Source organism: Ictidomys tridecemlineatus, unplaced genomic scaffold (genome assembly GCF_052094955.1).
Source record: "Ictidomys tridecemlineatus isolate mIctTri1 unplaced genomic scaffold, mIctTri1.hap1 Scaffold_150, whole genome shotgun sequence".
In the NCBI taxonomy this organism is placed as follows: domain Eukaryota; kingdom Metazoa; phylum Chordata; class Mammalia; order Rodentia; family Sciuridae; genus Ictidomys; species Ictidomys tridecemlineatus.
In genome coordinates this window covers 351280-373218 of record NW_027521325.1, presented here as the reverse complement: position 1 = coordinate 373218, position 21939 = coordinate 351280, and the positions used below count along the sequence as shown (strand labels likewise).

At 34.1% G+C, this 21939-nt stretch overlaps 1 protein-coding gene across 1 annotated transcript in view; it reads right to left on the bottom strand.

Annotated features, from left to right (window-relative positions):
- Window positions 1-1050: 1050 nt before the first annotated feature.
- The window catches only part of LOC144372725 (uncharacterized), a 77949-nt gene continuing 57060 nt past the window's right edge, over window positions 1051-21939 (bottom strand). Inside the window, exons 4-5 of the mRNA XM_078036002.1 lie at window positions 14131-14261; window positions 1051-1938 (exon numbers count right to left, since the gene is read on the bottom strand). Coding sequence (XP_077892128.1) covers window positions 1858-1938; window positions 14131-14261 — 212 coding nt within the window. The 3' untranslated portion in view covers window positions 1051-1857. The remainder of the gene's footprint in view (window positions 1939-14130; window positions 14262-21939) is intronic.

Genomic DNA, 21939 nt, shown 5'->3' with positions numbered 1-21939 from the left:
AAATCACCCTCCTGCCCCCTTCAGCAGTTCCATCCCTCTGGGATCCTATCTTTCCTGAATTTTTACATTTTAAGGATATACAGATTTGACTTATCTAAGAGCATGGAAGACTTAATTTTGTATTTCCAGTAATCATTTGTTGAGCTCACCCCACTTATTAAAAGCTAAATTTTCTCTTATATCCAATAAAAGATTTCCTATGCAGTTTATCCAAAGCTCCAATTTAAAATGAGTCTAGCAAGAAATGCAGTTAATGCATTGTTTCCTAATAATTCGACAATGATTTTCATTATTATTACTGTATGAACAAGAGAGTTTTAAAATAAGACACTGAAATTTGAACTATTTCATTTGATAATTTTGCTGTAAAAGTCAATGCCTCCATCAAATAAAAATAAATATTCAGCATCAATTAATCAAATAGGAAAATCTACACCAAAGCGCACCCACAATGAGATGGAAAGGCAAAAGCCAGAGCCAATGGCAAAAAGGAGAATCCCGTGAACTGTGTGAACTCATACAGCTCTCACAAATATTTATTGCTAGATACAGTAATTTAAACCAGGTGTCTTCAGACTCATATATTGAAACTGCCTTAAATACAAACATCCCCATCACCTGTAAAATTCTGCAGATTGGTAAATAATGATTAAAAGTACAAAATTATGCAATAGAACCCCGCCCTTTGATAAATTGGTTTTTAAAAATTCTTAATTGAGGTTCTCTAAAGGGAAACATTAGGTGTATTGCCCGCTAGGTGTATTGATTGCTAGGGGAAGGAGGGTTAGGGAAATCAATACGCGCTGTTCCCAGCTCCCTCTTAGGAACACTTGACCACTTCCTGGGATCCCAGAAGGCGGCTGTGAGCGCGGTATGAGCGCACTGCAGGAGCCTGGAGAGCACCTCTGAGGACCCAGCCAGGGGGCAGCCTCCCCTGTGCCTCTCCACCTCCTCCATGGTCATGCCCCCATCCCCCTCCTCCCCGCTGGGGCTCTGCCCCACCCCCCACCCCCACCCCCAACCCCGCCCCCACCCCCGCCCCCACCCCCGCCCTGCAGCGCTAGCTCGACACAGGCCCTCCACCCATAGACCCCTTCACAGTCCTTTTCCTCCAGCGTGGTGCTTTTCCTTCTGCGCTTCCTACTGGCACTTCCTCTGGGCCTCTTCTGCCTACTTTTCTTCCTTGGCCTCCTTGTACTGCCACTTGGGGATCTGCAGGTGGGTGCTGTCCTTAGCTCTGCCCTTGCGGCCTATGCGCTCTGGCTGGAAGGTGGGCGCAGGCGCCTTGCTGATGCGGAACCTGGGGACCACCATACCCGGTTGCACACTGCTCAGGCACAGGAGCTGCAGGGGCAGGAGGCTCTGCTTCTGCCTGGCAGAGGCTGAACCCTGGGCCCCTGGCAGGTAGGGAAATGGGGGACTGAGTCTCAGAGCCTCCTCTCCGGAGCCCCCTACCTCAGAAGTCTGAAATTGCTGTTCAGCGCCTTCTGCCTTGTCCCTCTCTTGGGCAAGGGTGTCCTAGTCCCCCTTAGATGCCAGGATTTCCTGCACTGCCAGCCGCCTGTTTCCAACACTGGGAGGGTCCTCAGGACACACAGTTCGGCAGATGATGGCCCCAGCAGGACTATAAAGGCTTGTGGTCATCCTGACTATATGGTCAAGGACACCCCCCATCCTCCAGGCCCTGGCCTGAGCCCGAGGTCAGCGCAGACTGCACGAATTCAGTGAGCCTCTGCAAGCAGTTTTTGGAGGCTGCAGGCTTCAGAACTGCCTCCGGGCTCAGCGGCAGCTCTGGCCTGCAGTTCTCCCCAAACTGTTCAGGGCAGGGTCGCTCCAGCAGCCTCTGCATGAGTTGGACTACCTCCACCCTGCCTGTGTAAGCAGCCCACTCCTGGGGTGACATCCCACGTCGGCTTTCTCCGGCGTGTACATCTGCCCCTGAAAAACAAGAAGCACAAATGGATGGCTGCAGCAGCAACTCAAAGAATGGAACAAAGGTTAACTTTCCAAAACCTAATAACAAGCTCTATCCTGGCCCACTGCCACCTGCATGTGACAGTCACCTACTGCATTTACCACTGCAACAAGAAAAGGTTTCTCATGCATCATTTGATGTTTTTGTCTTTTCTAAATAAAAATTTGTCTAAATCATTATTTTTTTTTAAGAAATAAGATTCCAGCGGAGCACAGTGGCTCACTCCTGTAATCTCAGCAGCTCGAGAGGTTGAGGCAGGAGGATTGATTGCAAGTTCAAAGCCAGCTTCAGCAATAGCAAGGCACTAAGCAAGTCAGTGAGCCCCTGTCTCTAAATAAAATACACAATACGGCTGGGGATGTGGCTCAGTGGTTGAGTGCCTCTGAGTTCAATCCCTGGTACCCAAAAGAAAGAAAGAAGATTCCATAGCTCTCTGCCAATGGAGACATGACTAGACAACAAAAATGTATTGAGATCACTTGATGATGCAGCTTTAGTGCTCTAATTGCTAACGGTAACAGTCACTTGCAAGGCACTCGGAACCATCTCTTCTGTCCTATCACTTGGAGGGTTGGTCCTCTTTTGTGGGAAATGGTGGTCCTTCACCTCTCCCACTGGGTAGTTAACTGGCTGGGGGACTGCAGCCCATATTCCTATAGACCAGACAGTGGGCTGTTCCAAAACAGAGGCCATATCTTATGCATTTTTATTCTGCAACACATCTAATCCTGGCAGGTGGGTGGCATGCCTATAACAAAGATTCATTACAGAATGAATGATGGTCACAGTGGCTGGGGGCTTGCCTGGGCTGCAAAGCTGGCAAGCTCCATGGAGTAGAGAGCTCCAGGGAGCGCCTTGGGTCCCCTGCACTCAGCTCTGTGTGCTAACAACCACCCAGCAGGGCAGATGTGATGGTCAGTATTCTGTGTCAGTTTGGCTACACTAGAACATCCAGAGCTTTAATCAAACACTAATCTAGGTGTAGCCTGAAGGGATCTTGTAGCTTTGGCTAACACCTTCTAATCAGTTAACTTTAAGTCAAGGAGATCAACCCCAAAGAAGTGGCTAGGCTTCATCCAATCATTGACTGCCTTAAGAGCAAAGACTCAAATTTCCTAGAGAAGAAAAAGTTCTTGTTGCATTCATATATGAATATGCAACAGCAAATCCCATCATTATATATAATTATAATACACCATACTACAGTGATGCAGCCACATCAATGTTTATAGCAGCTCAATTCACAATAGCTTTTCAGTGGAACCAACCTAGATCCCCATCAGTAGATGGATGGATAAAGAGACTGGTATGTATACACAATGGACTATTTCTCAGCATTAAAAAGAATAAAATTATGGCATTTGCACATAAATGGATAGAGCTGGAGAATATCATGCTATATAAAGTAAGCCAGTCCCATAAAACCAAAGGCAGAACATATTCTCAGATTAGTGGGTGCTGATCTAAGTAGAATAAATAAAACATAAAAAAATTATAATGCACCAACAAAAAAACATGGAATAAAAGGAAAAGTTCTGCCTCTAGACTTCAGTATTAACTTCTACCTGTGGGCCTAGCCTACAAATTTTAGACTTCCCAACCCCCACAACTTCATGAGCCAATTCCTTAAAACAAATCTCTTAATTTATGCACCCTATCAGTTCTGATTGTCTAGAAAATCTTTAATAATGTATCCCCAATGTCTACCTGAATGTCTCTCCATTCTACCCACTAACCCCCCCACACATACAAACATTCCAACATTAAACTCCAAATCATCCTGGTGAAATATGCATAAATTTCAACTTGGCAATGCAGAAATTATTACAAAGTTGCTGTTAATCTTGGTCCAAACTCAGCCCCACATACAGTTTGAAATCATTCAGTATTTAAAGTCCCATTAGTCATATCTCTACTGGCAAAGCAATGTGAAAAACTATGGAAATTATCTAGTCTGTGAGCTCCCTGGAGACAGGCCTGGCAGAGGCAGCTTCATTTATATCCCACACAGACCCAGGTGTTGACATGCTGTGGCTGATCAATATGGACTGAGCTGAGAGAGGTGGGGGAGCACTCCCACTTCCCTGCCCTGCCAGCTCACAGTGGCCTCATAGCCAGGCAGACCTGGCTCACTTGAGCTCACCTGCTAATAGTCTTAATACTGTGACACATTAAAGAATAGCCATCTTACAAGAGTGGTAATTATTTGGAACCAGAAATCAGGAGAACTCATTAGTTAGAGTACAATTTATAAACTGCCTAAAATGAAAAGGGGGCAGTAAAAATGTCATTGTAGAAAATAGATGACACATTAAACCTTAATTAATTGCATGTCACTTAAAAAAGGATCAAACTGCAAAATTAAAATCTTAATGAACACTGCATGAAAGAGACATTTTTCAAATGCTAATGGAAAACAAAAGAAATAGCTGTCCAAAGTGCAGCATTCTTCTTTCTGTTGTACCCACCTTTTCATTTTTATATCAGCCATATATATGACAATTGTGTGTCTTAAAAATTTATAAGCAATGATAATTTTTCTAACAGTGAGTATTAGGATAGGTAACATTCAATTAAATTACATAAAATATTTAATTTAGTACTCTAAAAAATTTCAAACCCAGTAGAGTTATTGGAAATAATCTTTTAATGTCAAAATTAAAATAAAAATTTGACTATAACTAAATGATAAAAATTAAAATCATTATTTTTCCATGAATATCAATCATATAGTTAGTTAATCTATCTGATACTGAAAAGTTGCAAATGTCTATGAAACCACCTGTTGTAAACAATCACATAAGGAAGGTCACAACTGACAATCTACAGTATTTATAATTTAGGTTATTTACTACAATTCAAGCATTCTAAAAAAATAAAATTGGGGGAGGGAGAAAGATGGCCTTGTTTTGTAATAAATTATAAACTACCATAGGAGTAGGAGTCGGTAATGCAATGAGGTTTTGAAACAAGCACTAAGAAGAAAGGTGTTCAGAGACTTCTAGCTAATTTTATATCTTCTTATTTCACCCATGCTTTCAATCACACAATACTATTTCATCTTAGCAAATTAAATAAACAAGATTTTAAAAAAACATGATATAGGAAAATTTTTAAAAAGTTGAAGTACTATTAGTAAGCTTTACTCATCAAAAAGATGAAAACTTTAGGGACTCAGGCAGAAGTGGTTATCCCTTACTAAGAAGGTGAAAATAAGATGGATATCTATTCATGTGAATGAATTTTTAAAGAAAAAAAAGAGGATGAGAAGAGTTAGATGCTGGAAACAACTGGAATAAACATACAGACCAGCAACAAAATCATCGATTTTCCAAGATTTTTGCATAGTACCGAGCTTTTGCTTTGAAGTTAAATAGGAAGTTTATTTCCTATGTGAATATGAGTAATGGAAATATAAAAATACTACACAGAGAAACAACTTCAGAGTTCAAAGATAATAGTCATAAATTTGATGTTTTATTTCACAATAATGTTTAGGAACCATTGGAGAAAATGTGACTGTTCAAATTGAGATATGAACACCATGAAAGAAGATACATGGCGGAAAAGGAAACCCAGGTGAGCTCAGGAATAGAAGAGATGCTGAGCAGAAAAAAAAAGAGGAAAAAGATGGGGATATAGCTCAGTTTGTAGACTGCTTGCCTCCCATGCACAAGCCCCTTGGTTTGATCCCTAGGTCATACCCCCCCGCCAAAAAAAAAGAGGAAGACAGAATACATTCATCACTAAATAATAAAAACATAATGGAGTGCTATGATATTAATTAAGCATTTTAAATTACCCCTTTCCTGCTCTTACATGTTAATTTTTTTAATATTTTGGATTGAATCCAGGGGCATTTAACTACTAATCCACATCCCCAGCTATTTTTTAGAATTTTATTTAGAGACAGATCTCAATGCATTGCTTAGGGCCTCAGTAAGATGTTCAATATTCCTATATCAGTCCCCCCAACCTGCTAGAATTACAGGTGTGTGCTACAATGCCCATCAAATTAAACCCTAAATAAACTATTATAATGTTAATGGAAGAGGGTGATATCCCCCTTGTCATAGTTTGGTATCAATGTGCCAATATGTTAACCAACTGGTCACGGATTTCTTTTACATGATTTAAAAAAAATATTGTAGTTGTTAGTGGACCTTTGTTATTTAAATTATTTATATGTGGTGCTGAGAACCAAACCCAGTGCCTCCCACATTAGGCAAGCACTCTAACTCTGGGACACAAACTCAGTCCCATCTTTTATGTTCTTTTGTTAGTGTATATTTCTAATTTTTTCTGCAACACTCATGGATCCTTGTGTCTTTTTACACAAAATCATCAATATAAGAAATCCCAATCAGTGTATATATATTTAAAAATCCAGTTTATATTTTATAAATTGAAATTTATTATTTATTAAAAATATTTAACATTATCTATTTGTGCCCAGACTACCAATAGGTACAGTATGATAAAGTATTTTCATTAAGAAATATTTACTATAGGTGCTTATATGAGGAAGAATACAACAACCATCATTTTGATTTTTTTCAAGAGAAAGTTTTGTGTAACCTTTATCAAGTCTGAATAGAAATTTAGGAAAAGTGCTATAAAGTGTTTTGTTGTTTTACTAAAAACAACAATCCTTTCCAAGCTAACGTACTGTAATAATGTCAAATTCATATAGTGTATATTCAAATACAAAAACTAATTAATATTGGGACCACTATGTTCTAAATCTATTACTATAAAATGAATATACAGAATTAATGTTATTTACCACTACATTACTGTTACTGCATATATTAATTATGTAACTATATTAAAGATTTTGTTTGCAATAGGATTTCAAATTTATACTACTTCAGTAATTATGTGCTTCCAAATTATCATAAAAGATACTTACTATATTTATGACAAAGTATAGACAGAGTCAAGAAATTGTAAATTTAAATTATAAAGAACAATAATTGTGTGACTGGCTCATCAAAGACAAAAAGATATTGAATGATATAATATAAAGAAACTTTTACCTTGATTCAAAAAATCTAGGAAGCTGAATTCCTGCCTCAGCCAAGAAATAGCTGTATGGCCAAATAGACTGTTTTCTCTGTGTAGAAAGTTTACTAAAAATTAAATCATTGGACTAGATAAATCATCATTTCTTCACCTCTTTCACAATAAACTATTACAAAAGTAAGATCCTTTCACTTTCACTGGACAGCATAGAGATAAAAAATAAAAAGAACTGGAGATCAGAATTACTTATGGGTGGTCTTTAAAGAGATACATTTTAGAAAATACTGACTATATATGGACACATAAATACCTATGTATTTACTATATTTAATCATATTCCAAACAGCTTTAAACTGTATGTATGAAAAGAATTTTTATATGCTGTTACCTCCTAATTCTTAATAAACTAAGAATATTGTAACTGGTATTTAATATTCTATATCTGAGCATCAATTTTGGTGACTCTGCAGTATTCCACTTTAAAAATGTAAATCCCTAAGTGTAATAATAATCTGGTACCTTTAAAACTGTTCTGCAATAAACATACCTACAAATATACTTTAATAAATCCTCATTATTAATTCTTCAGGGCAAATTCCTATGGTATTATACACAATTATAAAACACTTTTTATGTGATAAAAACTGCCCCCAAGGGGCTGGGGTTGTAACTCAGTTGTAGAGTGCTTGCCTAGCATATGTGTGTCACTGAGTTTGATTATCAGCTCTCTCTCTCTCTCTCTCTCTCTCTCTCTCTATATATATATATATATATATATATATATATATATATATATATATATCTCCCCTAAGTAGACTTCATCAACAAAGTAAAATGACACATAACCCACATCTTTAGAGACAATAGAATATCAATGCATTAGTAATTCCTCCTTTCCCTCCTGATACAAAAAGTTTACCTTCATATTGAGTTCCCTTAATGGTTTTGCTCTAGAAAAAATTCCATATGGGATTTTATTGATTTAATTATATTCCATGTTGAGGGAACAGATGGTGAAAAACTGAGCTGGACCACCCACTGGATATGACTGGAAGTAATTTCTAACCAAGTTCAAACTGTTCAGTTTCACAAGACTGCATAAAAGGCTCTGTTAATAAAAAAAAACAAGCATAAATCTAAATTAGAACTAAAAAAAAACTTCATTTGAATAGAACAGCAAATTCCAAACACAAATACCTCAAGGCCTTGCAAGTAAGGATCTACAGAAATAGGTTAGGCTGATTCTGTGATACTTCCTCCAGATAATCAATACTCAATTCCAGGAAGCTATTGACTTGCCTCGTGGAAGACAGTGCACTCAGATTTTTCAGATTTCACAAGAAAACAGGAATTTTTTCCCTTTTTTTGAATTGTTTGGCTTTAGTTTATTTAAATCACTGTATAACATAAATTACAAATTGGTGACTGAGAAGGATCTCAAGGTGACTAGTTTGAGAGTGCTATGCCACTTACTGTAACAAATCCTATATAGGTTTTAGTTATATAACTATCTAAATTAGTATTAAGATTAAGCTGGCGTTGTAGCTCAGTAGTAGAATACTTGCCTTGCACAAGTGAAACCCTGAATTTGATCCTCAGCAGCATGTAAAAATAAATAAATAAAAATAAATAGTAAACAATTAACATAACTCCCTGTCACAGTATAAATCATTATTTAATAATTTAGTGGTTATTTAGGAATACTAAATTCAGAAGCTGATTATACTTCTTGATATAGTATAACACATTCCTTTTATATGGTAAAATTTGAAGGAATATAAGTACCTATTAAGCAAGTATTTACTAAACACATAAACTAATATGTCCCTACTTTAGTTTCCCACTACATAAAGAAACTGCTAAGTGTGTAAATATAAATAAATATCTGCCTTTAAGAACATTAAACATTTTTAGAGATATAAAGCACAAATAGGAAGCACTTAGAAAATAATGCACAATTGGCATATCATCAGTAAAAAATTACACAGAATTGGTGCTCATTATTTAGGCTGTATCAAAGAAGAGCAACATTAGTAGCTCCTGAAAGGCTATTAGAAATGGCGACTCTGGGCTGACTCTCACAGAATTAATATGCATTACAACAAACTTCTCTGTTGACTTGCATACCAATATTTAAGAAACACTGTTTGTTATTGGTTATTCAAATAGTTTTGAATCAATCTTGCCTTATCATTTAATAGCTTGTGATTTGGAGCAAACTATTTTTCTTTCTTCTTTTCTCTCTTTCTTTCTGGTGCTGGGGATTGAACCCAGGGTTTCTCCACCTATGAGCTATATCCTTGGAATTTTTCTTTGAAATTATCTTAGAGTTTTACTAAATTGCCTAGGCTAGCCTTGAACTTGTGATTCTACTTCAGCCTTCTGAGTAGCTGAGATTGCAGGTGGGCCCCAAAATTCCTGTTTGGGTAAACTGATGTAGTAATACTTGGTTTATCCACTTTTGAAATGATAATGCCTTACTTTATTGGTTGTAGTGAAGGTAATGGAGACAAAATACACAAACAGTTTTACCATACCTAACATATAATAACTGCTAGAATTTTAGAATCCGTATTTAATTCCAAAGTAAAGAAGAAATACTAGAATAACTAGAAATGGAGAAAATAAACTGCAATAAAATTTTGAAATATCAAAAAAGAAATAAGAATTCAGAACAGGAAAAAATCCAATCTAGATTAAATAAAAATATAAGCAAAAGGAAACAAAGCCCACTGAGAGTATGTGGGTTTAAAATACCATTCAAAATTCAGCTGTCTGTCCTCCATGAAGGCTTGGTACCTGAGATGTCAGTTATGGCAATATAAAAGGAAGGAAGAAAATAACTATAGAATTGAAAGTGAATAATCTATTTAATAAATATTTGATTTTCACACTAAACATTAAAATCTATCCTTAGCATCTATTTTTGCACACAGACAAAATGTGAGCAGAAGAACAGTGCTTAAGGAAACCTTACATGACATTTCAAGAAAATGTCTTTAGTCTGCTTTATCAGAAAAAAATTTTATTGAGATTCATTGCAAAAATGTTATTCTTAAAACTGACTTAAACTGCTTAACTGATATTCTTCTATGACAAAATATTAATATTTGATTATACTAAGAGTACAAGAAGACTTCTCTTCAACACATTTTTTTAAAAAAAAATTTGTAGTTGTAAATGTATAGAATGTCTTTATTTTATTTATTTTATTTTTATTTGGTACTTAGGATCGAACCCAATTCCTCACACATGCTAGGAGGCAAGTGCTCTGCCACTGAGCTCCCTCCCCAACCCTCTTCCATGCATTATTTATATCACACTGGGAAACATAGATGTTTATCTTTCCTTTAGAGTCACATATATCTAGATTCCTATCTTAGGTCTTCTACTCATCAATTTTGCCAACTTTGGTAAATTTATTAGATAATATCTCTCCCATATTTTCAAAAAAATGTTTACAGTAACAAATTTGACTAAAATAAAACTGTCTGTCTTTTCCCCCTATCTATTCAATAAGAATATTCCCAACAAATCCTAGGAAGATACTGAATATAAAATAATACATGTAGAGCTCCTAGCTTCATGTCTTGAGCATATGTGCTTAAAGTTATAGTTCCATTTCCTTATGAGTATTTAATCTTGCTAAGTGAAATATACCAGTCTCAAAAATTAAAGGATCTAATGTTTTCTCTCTCATATGAGGAAGCTAAAGCAAAATAAGAAAATGAAGAAAGAGAAGATTGGTATCATAAAATAATGGAAAGATCACTAGACTAGAAGGAGATTGAGAGGGAGAATGGAGGGAATGGAAAGGGGGTATGCAAAGCAATTTTAAAGTCATGTTATATACATACACAAACATAACATAGGCTATTTCAACTTTATGTAAAAGTAGAAAGAACCACAAAAAAGTGAACAAGTACATGAACAAAAGGAAAATCACTATCATATAGGAAGGAAAATGAGAAAAGGGGCATGAGAAGTAAAGAGGAGGAGCCCGAACTAAAATCGAGTTACATGCATGTATGACTTTGTCAAAAGTAACCCAAGTACAGCGTATAATTTTAATAGGGTAATGTGCGCGCACGCGCACACACACACACACACACACACACACACACACACACATATATTTTTATAAGCTTCCCCTCACTGACAATAAAACTGGGGCAATATATACACGCATATTTAAATTGAATTTCCACTTTTTGAATTTTGATATAGACCCAGTCTTTATACTTATGTATATGGATATATATTAAAATCAGTCACTCTTAATTAAGCTCACAAACCACGTCCAAATATAATCTCAAAAACAACTAGTCAATGTGCTAATTACTTACCCTCTTATGTATACAAGTCATTCATTAGCAAGAGGGGTGACATTAAACAAAAGAAGCTCATACACTTTGATCATGTGTAAATTACTATGATCAAAGACAAAAACTCGGATATTCTGGTTCTCAGAGTTGTATCTGATATCTGTGGGTTTACTCCTTATCCCATTCAACCTGTTGCCAATAGAAGTACTCTTTTGTTATAGGTAGGCTCCTGTCATAGTAGTCTTAATGAACTGATAAGGAAATGAAGAACCCTTATTTAATTCCAAAGTAAAGAAGAAATACTAGAGTAACTAGACTAGAACTGCAATTGTGGGAAACTCATTTCCTCTCCACCCACGAATACTACAGATTGAACTCAGGGGCACTCTTACCACTGAGCTAAACCTCAGCCCTTTTTATTTTATTTTTTTTTAATTTTGAGATAAGGTATCATTAAATTGCCCATGCTGGCCTTAGGCATGCAATCTTCCTGCCTCAGTCTCTGGAGTAGTTAAAAACAAGCACCACTTTGCCTGGTTGAAATTCATCTTTCAACCCTGACCAAGCTGTTTTATGAAAATTCAGATACACAAATTTACTGTGTGTGTGTGTGTGTGTGTGTGTGTGTGTATGTGTGTATCTACAGTTTTAATCATTAGGGAAGAAAAAAATTTGCAAAAAATCTATCAATTCTTAAGTCCACATTCCATTCTTTTCTTAGAATATTATGCTTGAGTAAACAGAAGCAAACATTTATGGTAAAATTCCCTTTCATTTTCGAGAGACACAGTTTAAAACAGTGTTATAATTTACCCAATTACTACCAACACAAAATAAATAAAAATTATTTGATATATACAACACAAGCCAAGTTAAAAGTAACATTTATGTAGCAAAATGAAATTAAACCTGTCTCCCTCTGTACAAAATGAAATTATACCTCTCTCTCCTCCTCTGTACAGAACTCAAATCAAAGTGGATAAAAAACTTAGGCATTAGAAAAGAGACCCTCTGCTTACTACAAGAAAAAGTAGGCCCTACTCTTCACCATGATGACCAAGGATCTAACTTCTTTAACAAGACCCCAAAAGTGCAAGGAGTAAAAACAAGAATCAATAAATGGGATAGACTCAAACTAAAACATGTCTTCTCAGCAAAAGAAATAATTAATAATATAAAGAGAGACCCTAGATATTGGGAGAATATCTTTACTGCATGCACATACAATAAAGCATTAATGTCAAAAAACTTATACAAAAATAACCCAATCAATAAATGGTCTAAGGTACTTAACAGACACTTCTCAGAAGAAATACAATCAACAAATATATGACAAAATGTTCAATATCTCTAGCAATTATAGAAAAGCAAATCAAAACTACTCTAAGATTTCATCTCACTCCAGGCAGATTGACAATGATCAAGAATAAAGGCAAGAAAATATGGCAAAGAGATAGTGAAAAAGGAACACTCATACATTGCTGGTGGGACTGTAAATTGGTAAAACTACTATGGAAAGCAGATGGAGATTCCTAAGAAAACTTGATATAGAACCACCATTTGGCCCAGCCATCCAACTCCTTGGTTTATACTCAAAGGATTTGAAATTAGCATACTACAATGACACAGCCATGTCAATGTTTATAGCAGTTCAATTCACAATAGCTAAACTATGGAACCAATCTAGGTGTCTTTCAATATATGAATGGCTTAATAAATGTACAATGGAATATTACTCAGCCCTAAAGAAAAATGAAATTATGGCATTTTCCAGTAAATGCATGGAGCTTTAGAACATCATTATAAGCAAAATAAGCAAATCCCCAAACACCAAAGGCTAAATGTTTTCTCTGATATTTTGATGGTAATTCAAACTAAGGAGGGGGCACTAGGAAAAAATACTTTAGATTACCTTAGATTAGGTAGATGGGAGTAAAGATAGGGGAGGGGAAAGGTTAGAAAAATAGGAACGATGACACAAACATTATTGCCTTATGTACATATATGTCTGTATTACTAATGTGATTCTATAACATGTAAAATCAAGGCTTTGTCTGTAGCTCAGTGACAGAGCACTTGCTTGGCACATGTGATGCACTGGGTTCAAACCTCAGCACCACAGAAAATAAATAAATAAAAATAAAAGTACTGTGTCTGTCACATAGAAAATCAGAAAAATAAATTATACCTACCTATGTATATAAAAGTGCACAAATGCATAATACTGTCATGGATAAGTAATTTAAATTTTTTTTTTCAAAAATTAAAAAGTAATGTTTAAAAATGAAAGATTTTGGTGATTCTAATATACTAAATACTTTTAATATTACTGCACTGATAAGGGTAATAATTTGTGTCACATTAGAGTTGTAGCTAACATTTATTTTAATAACAAGTAGTATGTTCTATCAAGGTAGTTCTTGCCATTTATCATCTTTCTACAGTACATTTTTATAAGGAACTGTGAAGGATAGATGAGATTTAAAACTAGCCATACAACTTTTTCTTAATATTTTTACTGCCAATGCCCAACATGACATAAGAATGATTTACACAGTGCTACAGGGAACTATAGCACACTAATTTTCCTTCAGATTTTTACCTTCTTTATATTAAAAAAAGCTTCCCTGTATCCTTTCTTTCCTCTTTTTAATTATATTTTAGTGGTAGCTATATAGGATGCTTGTTATTTAAACAATTTCAGTTACCAAATTATGTCCCCAGCTATAAAGATTGGTTAGTTTTCCCTAAATTATCTTGAAGGTTATTTCAATCCAGTTATGTTTTCTCTCATCCAATTCTTACCTCTGGTAAGGCGAAAATGTTATTGTTCTCCAAATTTAAGTCTTCAAGTGCACTGCAGTTTGCTAGTGATCTGGGTATTGCTGACAGTCTATTGTATCTCAGACCAAGATGATATAAATGAGACAGGTTGCCTGAAAATATAAAATGAATCTCTTTACTGTCACAGGGTATCCACCGGATTACAAGATTCTTATCTTCTAGAACCAAGGAACTTTGTATAAGAAAAATAATCAAATATGCAGCTATACTTTGTTAAGTATCCTATTGAAAATTATTGTCATTTTTTAACAACTTAATCTTTAGAACCAACTTGTGACAAGTAGTTACACAGATTGGGCATCACTAATGTAAAAATCTGAAGTGCTTCAAGATCAATAACTTTCTGAGCACCATACAAAAATACATCTACATTAATGAAATTTAAGCAAAACTTGCTTAAGAACATATTAGCCACTAATGAGTACATTAAAAATAGTGCTTTATTTTCCAGGCATGTTCTAGTTTTATTGTCAGTATGAGAATACACATGAGCTACACAGATGGATATAATGACATCTACTACCATAAAAGATTAAAATCAAATTAAACTTACCAAATAACATATATAAGAAAAAAGTTTCTTTGACATAACAGTTGCTATGACATTATTACATAGGGTAGGTTAAAATGCCAGATGTTGTCTTTACTTTTAAATTTTCTTTTCCAATGTTAGAAGACATAGAAATGAATGTCTGGTCTCTAGGTCACACTTATGTTTTTTAGTGACAAATACTTGTGGGCTTTCAATTTTCAGAACCTTCTAGTATCTGTCCATTTGTTTCTCTTTGGTTTGATCATTTTTTAAAAACTGTTGTATGATAAACTTTCTTTTTGATATTTATAAATGGATGATAGCATACATTAAGTTGACAGCATAAATTAAGCCTTGGAACTTAAGAGGACAGTCATTATGCTTCATAATTTTCTTTCATTCATTCATTGGTTTCTTTCCCTCTTACTGAAGAAAGTTACATGAAAATGATTAATTGGTACAGTTTTGCTTTCTACATTTATAAAATTTAGTCATTGAAAGTAAAAAAACATCGCATAAGTCTATACTCTAAATCTATTTAACTATAATGCAGGAAAGCATCAATGTCAGTTCTTCCAAGTACAACTATTGTTAGGCTCATGCACATCACTTTACTTCAACAGGGTTTGTAAACTGAGCCAAAAAGTATTCTGGTGCCAATTAAGCAATATTCCAACAGGAATAAAATAGTATACAAAAATCAAGATTAAAAACTATTACTTAGGAAATATTAAGTGTGTATTGTCTTTAATGTATCTTCTCAATTAACTAAGGAAATTCACTAGCATCTTTTTGATGACACTCTGGTAAATTGCATCCATTTTGAAGGGGAGATGGGAATGGAGGGCTTGGGTGCATTTTCAAAGCTCCAGAGAACTTAGTGGTTAGTAATACAGGCAAAAATATTTACTATTGTGATCACTGCATTTCGACATTGAGAACAGCAAAATATGTGTTGGCCAAAAGTAAAATAATCTATGACTAAACATGTTAAGTTATATGCACATTAGCAAAAATGGAGACAATCTAAATGTTCAACAAAAACAGAATGTTTAAATTGGAGGCATAACCATAGAATAGAAAAACCAAAGTGTACTTATGTGACAATGGGCAAGTTGGTAACCTCTCTGAACATGCTATATTGCTGAGCCACAACCCCACCCCATGGCAACATTCTTTAACCCAAGGAAAAACTATTATGGCAGCTGCTATTTGACTAACATCAGCTCTTCAAGACAGCAGTTGGGTATTTATTTTTTTCATAATAAGTTACACTTTTGAAGTGCTAAGGAAGTAGCAAGAGTAAAGAAACAGAATCAAAAGATACATTTCTGTTAAGTTTGTGAATACTGTTTCAGGTATGTCAATCTTCTCCAAGAGATGACAGGTAGAATCTCAAAAGTCAATTAAGACTGCTGAGATTTATTACAGATCATGATTCAAAGGTTCAAATTTTTACCAAAACTCAGGCTTCTGCTACATGATACAGGAGACAGGAATGATAAAAAAAAGAGAGAGAAAAAATTATTCTAATAAACACTGTAAATAAGAAAAACTGTGATTCATAAAATTTTAAAAACATAATATTATTAACTTTCTTTACTCAAAATAGGAATGGTACTATATTTGCTGACCACTAGCAAATCACATAAAATAAGGGCAATATTATTCTTAGACTTTATTGATCTCTAAAATATTACCTGACCTTGAAGAAAACGTTATACATGAAGCCATGTGTTTTTGATATGTCATCTGAATTACAAGATATTTATAACGAAGATAATTGTTTTCATATTCATAATATAAATTAAAATCAGAAGAATAATTTCTAATAAAAAAGAAACATAGAATAATTAATGAAACCAAGACAGAGAAGGATACATAAAGAAGTTACTTTGTGTCGAAAGAAGTGAACCAAAGTACCCTAGCATCCTACTTTCTGGGAGATTTTACAATCTAGTCCCATCGACGCTCTCTCTGTGGGCCAAAACCTTTCTTTTAGTGCTCTTATTGCATCACCCATGGATTAAGGATACAAATACATGCTCAAAAATACAAAACAAGAAAATATTGCTAAAATGTTAGAATGGATAGGGTCGATTGCTTACCAAGCCCCATGTATCCATTTGATGAACTGTATGAATAAGAAAATGATATCAATGTTTAGGAGAAAGGAGGCCTAAGCAGAGATACAATAAGATTAAAGACCTTGAAGCTATAATTTGCTTGATAAGCTCAAGTACCAATGGTGTATAGCATCCACAATATTTCAAGAATTATACAGTGTCAATAATTAGAAAATCCTAAAATTCCACCGAAAGATTGTTAGAGCTAACAAACAAATTTAACAAATTAGCAGGATACAAATCCAACATACAAAAATCAATGGCTTTTCTATATACCAACAATGAATCCACAGAGAAAAAAATCATAAAACAATCTCACTCACAATAGACTTTAAAACAAAAAACAACAATAAAATAAACCACCAACTGACCAACCTAGGAACAAATCTAACCTCTACAATGAAAAGTATGGAATATTTAAAAAATTGAAGAGCCCAGAAGATGAAAAGACCTCCCATGTTCATGGATAGACAAAATATTATTAAAATGATCTTACTCCAACAAGCAGAATATAGGTTCAATACAACCCCCATCAAAATACCAATAACATTACTCATAGAACTAAAAAAAAATCCCAGAATTCATTTGAAAGAATAGAAGAACCAGAATAGGTAAAGCAATGCTTAGCCAACCAAGCAATGCTTTAGGCATCACAATAAATTACTTCAAATTGTACTACAGAACTACAGTAACAAAAACTGCATTGTATTGGCATAAAAAGAGACATAGATCAATGGTACAGAATAGAAGACACAGAGACAAACCCACAGTCATATGATACTTCAAAAGGTACAAAACATATATTAGAAAAAGATAACCTTTTTAGCACTTGGTGATGGGAAGAATAAAACTAGACCCTTATGCCTCACCCTACCAAAAACCAACTCAAAATGAATCAAAATCCTAAGAATTAGACCAGAAACTGCAACTCCTAGAAGAAAATACAGGGTCATCACTCCAGCTTTTAGACACAGTCAATAACTTTCTCAATAGAACCCAAAAAGCCCTAGGAAATAGTAAAAAGAGTTAATACATGGGACAATATCAAATTAAAAAGCTTCTGATCAGCAAAGGCAATAATTAGGAATGTAATGAGAAAAAGTACACACCTGAGAGAGAATCACTGCTGTTCTCCTAAAATAGTGTTAATAGCTAAAATAAGAACTCCAAAAACCTAACAAATAACCCCAAATGACCCCCTAATAGGTAAATAGATACTTCTCAAAAGAAGAAGTACAAATGGCTAAATGGCATTAAAAATTTTTTTGAACACCTTTAAAAACTAGGGAATGCACTACAAAACTACACTGAGACTTGATCTCATGGCAGTCATGGGCCGGTACAGTATAGAATGCTTGTAACCCAACTGAATCCTGAGACTGAGACAAGGAATTCACAAGTTCTTGGTCAGCCTCACTGATTTATTGAAACACCACCTCAAAATATAAAAGTGATTGGGGTTACAGCCTCAGTGGTATGTGCCCTTGGATTCAATTCCAAAAACAAAATAAAAAACAAAAAAACACCCAACAAGAACAAAAAATCAAAATACAAATGATAACAAATGCTGGAGATGATGTCGAGAAAAGAAGAAACTTTTACATTGTTGGTAGGATTGCAGATTAGTACAACCACTATGGAAATCAGTATGATGGGGCCACAAAATCTAGGCATGGAAACACTGTATGACCCAGTTGAACAATTATCATCAGTACTTTTTTCTCAAAGAATTAAAGTCATTAAAGCTTTAATATATGATCCATGTATACCCACATTTATAGGCAGCACAATTCATAATAGCCAAACTATGGAGTCAGCTGGCTGTTCATCAACAGGTAAATGGATAAAGAAAATGTGGTATGTGTTCACAGAGGAGATAAATTCAGCCATTCTTTAGAAGAATAAAATGTATAATTTGCAAGAAAAAAATAGATGGAATTAAGACCATTAGGTTAAGCAAAATAAGCCAAATTCAAAAGGTCCAAGGTTGTATATTTTCTCTCATCTGTGGGTGCTAGAATAAAAAAGGAAAAAGAAAAGAGATAGGGAAGGGGATCAATAAAAATCAAGGGGGAGACAATAGAGGAAAGGGACAAGGCTGTGAGAGGTATGAGGAGCTGGGTAGTGATAACTGGCCAAATTATATTGTTATATCTTGTGCAAGAACAAATATGTTACAACAAATTCCATCACAATCTACAACTAAGATGCATCAATAAAAAATGAGGAAAGAGAAATAGTAATACACAGTGACTAAGCACCAATGAGAAGAAGCTAACTTTTAAACATTTTGAGTATCTTAACTTTTGCTTCTTTTGTCTAATCTGCATAAATAGTAATAAATTTTTCTGCTTCTCTTTTAAAAACTAAACAAGATTTTGTATTTGATGATAATAGTTATTTTCTGAAAATGGAATTCCACTGAAGTTATCATGCTGAGATTCCACATTATTTTTCTCTTTACCATCCCAATTAGTTGGTTGTTCAAAGTAAACTTAAAGACATATATTTCAATGTAAGAACATATAACAAATTAAAAATGTAATTCTGTATTCAAAAAGTATACTGAAATAAAAATTGGATGTACATGTTGAGTTGGCCCATAGCATACCAGGGACATGCATCCTTGGGAAAAAAAAACACTAGGAGATAAAATATAGTTTTTGAATTTTAGAAATAAAGAATAATCTTTGAGTGGCCAGGCAAATATATTAAATCATTTATAATGAAAAATACTGGACTGGCCTTGTAGTTTTGATCATTTAATTCCAAATAACAGAGAAACTGCCTGTTAGTTCTACTAAGATCCTCAAGAAAAGGAAGTCAAATACAATGACTTTAAGCACATTCAACCTGTTTAAGTAAAAAGGTCACAAACACAATAACAATAGAGACACTACTGTTCCCATAAACTATGTTTGAAAAACTTCTACAAGGATTGACTTTAACTAAAAGAAAACTGACAAAAACAACAGTGGTAACAGTCCTGCTGATGGCCATTAAGACTGAAACAAAAATTAAGATTAGGGATTAGCACAGCAGTGTATGTTACCTGTCCAGACATTATAAAAATTACAAGGAAATACCCCAAAAGGCAGAAAATAGAATAAATTCACTGGTTGCCTCATCTGCACAATAGTTCATGACTGGCATTTACAAAACACCTGATTCATCAAATGTAGAATATACATTCAATTACATACAGAGTATTTAACAAGATAGACATCATACTTTTGCACCATAAATTTTGAATACACTAAAAATGATTCAAGACATACAAAGTCATGCTTTTCCCCACATGAAATAAAATTATAAATCAATAACAGAAAGAAGGAACACATGGTATATAAAAATGTGTGAGGTGCTAACTAAAGCAATCCTTAAAGGGAATGTCATAGCACTATATATCTTTATGAAAAATAAGGAAGATCTAAATCAATGACCTCAAACTCCTACCATGAGAAACTAGAAAAACAGCAAATAAAGTTCAGAGTAAGCAGATGAGAGGGAATAATAAAGTTCAAAATGGAAAAAATCAATGAACTAAACATCAGAGAAATAGGAAAATATCAATAAAACCTTGAGAGGAGCAATAAAACTTACGGTTTTGATAAAGAATATTGGGGAGGGAGAGACAAGACAATTTACCAATATTAGATTCTGTAGATATTAAAGATAAGAAAATGTCATAATTTTATGTCTTTAATAACAACTCAAATGCAATTAACTTATTCCTTAAAAAAACACATGACCAAGTTTGCTCAAGAAGAAAATAATAACCTGAACACCCCTATAACCTTTAAACACATTGGAAATGCTCTAAAAACCATTCATATAAAAGAAAACCCCTGCCCCAGACATCTTCAATGGAAAACTTTATGAATAGTAAAGAATAAAATAATGCCAATTTCATATAAATTGTTCCAAAAACAAAAGTGGGACTTACTATATGTTGGCCAGCAGTATCCTTAGACCAAAATAAAACAAAGATGGGTTGTAAAATTTTATACGTTAATATATAATTTATTCCAAATAAGTCAATGAACATAATTTTTAAAACTAAAAGTACCCTTTTTGATTATATTTTTTGGAAACCAATATTAGTCTTATTCTTATTATCTAGGTTTTAATCAGTTTTAAGTAATCAGCATATTTTAAAATTATATTTTATAATTTTCTTCATTGGATTACTAGAATATTCTCTTTCTAGTACTTCTAGCTTTATTCTCATGATATAATTTTTCACAGCATTTACACACATTCCCTTCTTTCTGTTCTAGATATTGACGGAAATTCTACTTTATCCTATAGATCAATATTTTTGGTGTTTTTGATCACTAAAGTATATAGCATTTTCTATTTAGTTTGATTTGTGAAGCATATTTCTAAGATTTGTCTTTTATTCATGTTTCGTTTTTTAATTAGTCTGATCATGTTTTATATACAATACATATTTTCTATGCTTTTTTCTTCCAGGATCATTTCTCTTTGTTCATCATTGCCATTTCAGTAATTTTATTTTTTTAATTTTTTAAAGTTGTAGCTCGACACAATACCATTATTTTATTTATTTAGTTTTATGTGGTGCTGAGGATCAAACCCAGTGCCTCGCACATGCTAGATGAGCATTCTACTACTAAGCCAAAACTCCAGCCCCTTCAATAGATTTTAAAGAAAGAAAATTAGGATATAGTTGTTCTTGTTTCCTACTATATTGAACCATGAATATAAATCTCATATAGAAAATTTATATAAAATATTCACTATGGCTATAAGACCAATTCATTATGAGTTACAGATGATCTTGCCTTTCAGAACAACATTTAGAAAATACTTTTAACCCATTATCACTTCAAATAAGAATATGACATAAAGACCCATGACAAGAATTCAGGAAAGCATATGTTCAATGGACAGTATCTATAATTAAGTCTCAGCAAGCTTTTCTGTATAGAGTTGTGCCAAATAACTGGATTTTAAAATTCTTTAGCAGTTTCTTTGGGAGTTAATTCAAACCATACCCTTAAAAAACTCTAAAAACCATCTTCCAAAATAAAAATATAGAACTAACAAGAACTAAATAATAGACCATAAATAATCAAAAGGCTGAAG